The sequence below is a fragment of the Micropterus dolomieu genome, linkage group LG18 (assembly GCF_021292245.1).
Source record: "Micropterus dolomieu isolate WLL.071019.BEF.003 ecotype Adirondacks linkage group LG18, ASM2129224v1, whole genome shotgun sequence".
NCBI lineage: Eukaryota > Metazoa > Chordata > Actinopteri > Centrarchiformes > Centrarchidae > Micropterus > Micropterus dolomieu.
Genome location: NC_060167.1, coordinates 15,472,384 through 15,475,923, shown reverse-complemented (window position 1 = coordinate 15,475,923; position 3,540 = coordinate 15,472,384). Strand labels below are relative to the sequence as shown.

General features: G+C 40.4%; 1 protein-coding gene across 1 annotated transcript; it reads right to left on the bottom strand.

The window, feature by feature from the left end:
* Positions 1 to 1,989: 1,989 nt before the first annotated feature.
* LOC123957024 (inhibin beta B chain) lies at positions 1,990 to 3,540 on the bottom strand. Its single transcript, XM_046029627.1, has 2 exons — positions 3,192 to 3,540; positions 1,990 to 2,771 (listed from the first exon to the last, which is right to left on the bottom strand). The coding sequence occupies exons 1-2, from the start codon at positions 3,532 to 3,534 to the stop codon at positions 1,990 to 1,992; spliced, it is 1,125 nt and encodes a 374-aa protein (XP_045885583.1). The 5' UTR covers positions 3,535 to 3,540.

Genomic DNA, 3,540 nt, shown 5'->3' with positions numbered 1-3,540 from the left:
TGATGGAAGTATAACACAAGTCCTTAAGCTATACAGTTTACCAAAACAGTAAGGACATACCCTTGAAACATCATCCAGAAAGCCAAACAGGTCTTTGACTTTTACACTGATGGGTGTAAACAAAGGCGAGAAGTAGACAAGGCCTGGGTCTCAAATCTATACCGTATACTTATTTAAGTGTACACTAGCAGTGTAATACTTGGTAGACAAGAAATTATTGTACTATATTATTCTTTCAAATATGACATGACACAAGGCATGTAACACTACTGCCAATTTAAAATGTGAAAACCTCAGTGAAAAGTGGCTTAGTGCATTTTTTCCAAGAATTGAACTATGCTTCTTTGTTTTGAGAGCAGCATCCAGCTGTGAGTGAAGTAGTATACTTCACGCCTTTTTCACGCCTTTTTCCCTGTATGGATGTAGTACTATACATAATCAAAACAAAGTTAGCATTATAAATTATTGAACTATAAATTGTGCAATTGGGATACAAGGAAAATGTTTTCAAAATCCACTCAAAATATTACCAGATTGCCTTTAGCTGGAAAGCCTCTAATTTTACATCATGCCAAAAAACTTTAGACTTTGAGAGCTATAAATGCCAACGTGCAACAGCACATGCTCATTGACCCACCTGCCTCACAGACCTTCACATTACCTGACACTGAAGCAATAGCTAAATGTTTGCTCATGCTGCTGAGAAATGACCTTGGGTTCATAGTTACCCAACTGATTAGCAGGCTTGTGTAAATAATACAGTGGAGATGCTGATCAAACATATTTCAACCTGCATGCAGCATCGGCTGTACTCTGAAAAAGACATGGACTCAGGGCAGATTGTACCTGTTCAAACCGCATCAGTTGTGTTTTCTTGCACTGTAATTAAAACTGCTTCTTACTGAAACTTCTCAATAAAATAAAAATGTTTGCTGGATGTAGAAAGAAAGTCATACTATCAGAATACAAATAAGTGTCCATATGAACATTGTGTCACAGGTCCACATAAAAAGACTCCATCAGTCAGTAATGAAATTGAAGTGATATACTCAATAGATTGTCTTTGGTATTCAGACCATGATGACTTGATACTCAATGTCCAAGTTGCATTTTGTCATCACGAGTTAATGAAGAAGGCACACTTTAAATCAAGGATCTTGTTCATTGCCTTGCTTTAAAATGGCAACATTTAGTTAGGCTAAGAAAAGGTGCAAATAAGCCATAGAAATATAACAGTTCTATAAATTATTATTAAAATAGTATAAAAGTACACACACATATATATATATATATATATATATATATATATATATATATATATATATAGTATGTGGACACTGTGACCATTACATGAAACATCCTGAAAACATACTGTAGCCAATGTTTTGAAAGAGTTAGAAGTGCTAACAGTTCTGCTCCCAATTTCCTGAGATCCATAAAACATTTTACGTTGAATTGAATCCCAGCAGCAATTGTGCAATACATAATAAATAACCTACATTTCACGAAAATGAAAAAAGATTGCAACTTTAAATTTTACACCACAGTGAAGGATTTCTTTGTGTTTGTTGTGACCTTTGTAAAAAAACTATTTAATATAAGCGCGCCTTCAGTCAGCCATGGCCTGATCTACTTGTCACCACTATAAATGTTTTACATTAATATCACTCCTTCCTCCTGTGCTGAGTCTGTCATATGTTAAGGTTGCTCACTTTCTATTTCCTAATATATAATGCAAAAGATTCTACTGATTTAAATCTTGAAATTTTCATATATTCTTGTTAGAATATGCCTGAGTGCTGCGGGTTTTTTTCTTTGTGCCTACTAGTTCCCGAATGTAATCTAAACACAAAGAAATACTTCCATTATCAACTCCTGTGTTCATGTGTGTTTGTATCTTTCTGTCTACAATACACACATCAGTCTTTTTAGTTTCCTCTGCTAAAACAAACCTATGTTAACTATACCATGTCTTTCATATTCTCTCCTTTATGTACATCCACAGGACTCCACTATCATATCAGGGACGTCCGTTTTGACAATACTGTGCTGAGAGTTGAAGTACACCATGGAGAGTGGCCGACGCTCAGTGGGAACACAACATGACGATGCAGCCGTGTTAATGCCATTGACTTTCAGCTGACTGAAGACAGTGGCATGGAATGAGGATGCTATGCCTGGGGAGCCAGACAGGTGTTGGGGACACTGACCCATGCAGTAGTTCATATGGTAGCCTTCAGGTGCAATGATCCAGTCATGCCACTGGATATCTTTGAACTTGATGTAGAAGTCTCTCTTGCAGCACACGGTTACTTCGTCACCACAACGCAGTGAACGCTTCCTGATTAAGTGTTTGGAGTGGTCATCACGGAGACGCACCTGGGCCACGAGGAAGGGCTGGTTGGAAGTGCCAGCAGAGCCACCCAGGGAGCAAAGGTTCTTCCCATCCTCATAGCAGCTGACCTCCAGCTGCAGCCGGTGCTGGCCACCATCCAGGAAGGCCTGCAGGGTGCGAGTGATGGGGAAGGTGTGCCAGTTACTCTCCTGGACCTCCAGCATCTTTTCTATCACCAGGGTGCGGTTTGCGCCTGACACCCCATTATCTGCAAAGAGGAAAACCCGGGCGGCAAGCCGAGAGTCTCTGTGAGGGTCCTCAGAGGAGCGAGCGTAGATCCACAGAGAAGACTGGAGGACCTGGATACTCTGGCCACGTTCTTGCAGAAACTGGAAGGTTAGACTGAGGCTGGCTTTATCACCACTCTCTGTCTCATCTATAGAAGAACCACACAGACTGTTAATATTTTGGTAACTGTGTTACACAAGCAAGGGAGGAATAAATTTAAAACTCCTAAGTAAAGCTACAGATTCATGTAAAAATAAATTACAAGTCAGTCTGCTCCCACCCATTTTAAGCATTTTACCTTTTATGATTGACCTTAACATAAGCATTCTACATGCCATGCAGACATTTTATCTTTAAAACAAAAAATAAATGACATATAGGCCTACTGTAATCCTAAACTTTTACCACATGTTATGAAACAGTAAAAACCTAAAGTAGTTAACAAGGCACACAGAAACCATGATCTAATTTGTGTGCATTTTAGGCACTGACAGTGCACACATAACGCGTTGTAGTGCCATACAGGCGGGAATTGCTTTACAGTGTAAAAGGTTAATACCAAACTTACTTATATCTGCAAAGCTCACTATTTCATAGCCTTGATCTTTGGTAGGTATATTGTTTTCTAGTTCAAGAGTGCCATCCTGTCTGACGCGCCCGGAGTGCAGTTTGCGCAGAGCCGTGAGGAGCGCCACCCGGGGCACCGTCTGAGTGATGTTTGGTCTCTCTTTCAGGTGCAGCTTGTCCAGAAGTTGCTGCTTGGCGATGTCTATCATCAGCATTCGCTCTGCGTCTTTCTCCATGGCCGGCAAACCACAGGACGCGCAGCCCGGGGAGCCACTGACACAGAGACCCTTCATTAACAAGGGTGCCAAAAACATAAACGCTGGGAAAGAAAACGACGGCGTCATTCTTGA

Coding starts and splice junctions, on each gene's coding strand:
- LOC123957024 (XM_046029627.1), bottom strand. CDS start 3,534: ATGACGCCGTCGTTTTCTTTCCCAGCGTTTATGTTTTTGGCACCCTTG. Junction 2,772..3,191: donor AGTGAGCTTTGCAGATATAA/GTAAGTTTGGTA, acceptor GTTCTTCTATAG/ATGAGACAGAGAGTGGTGAT.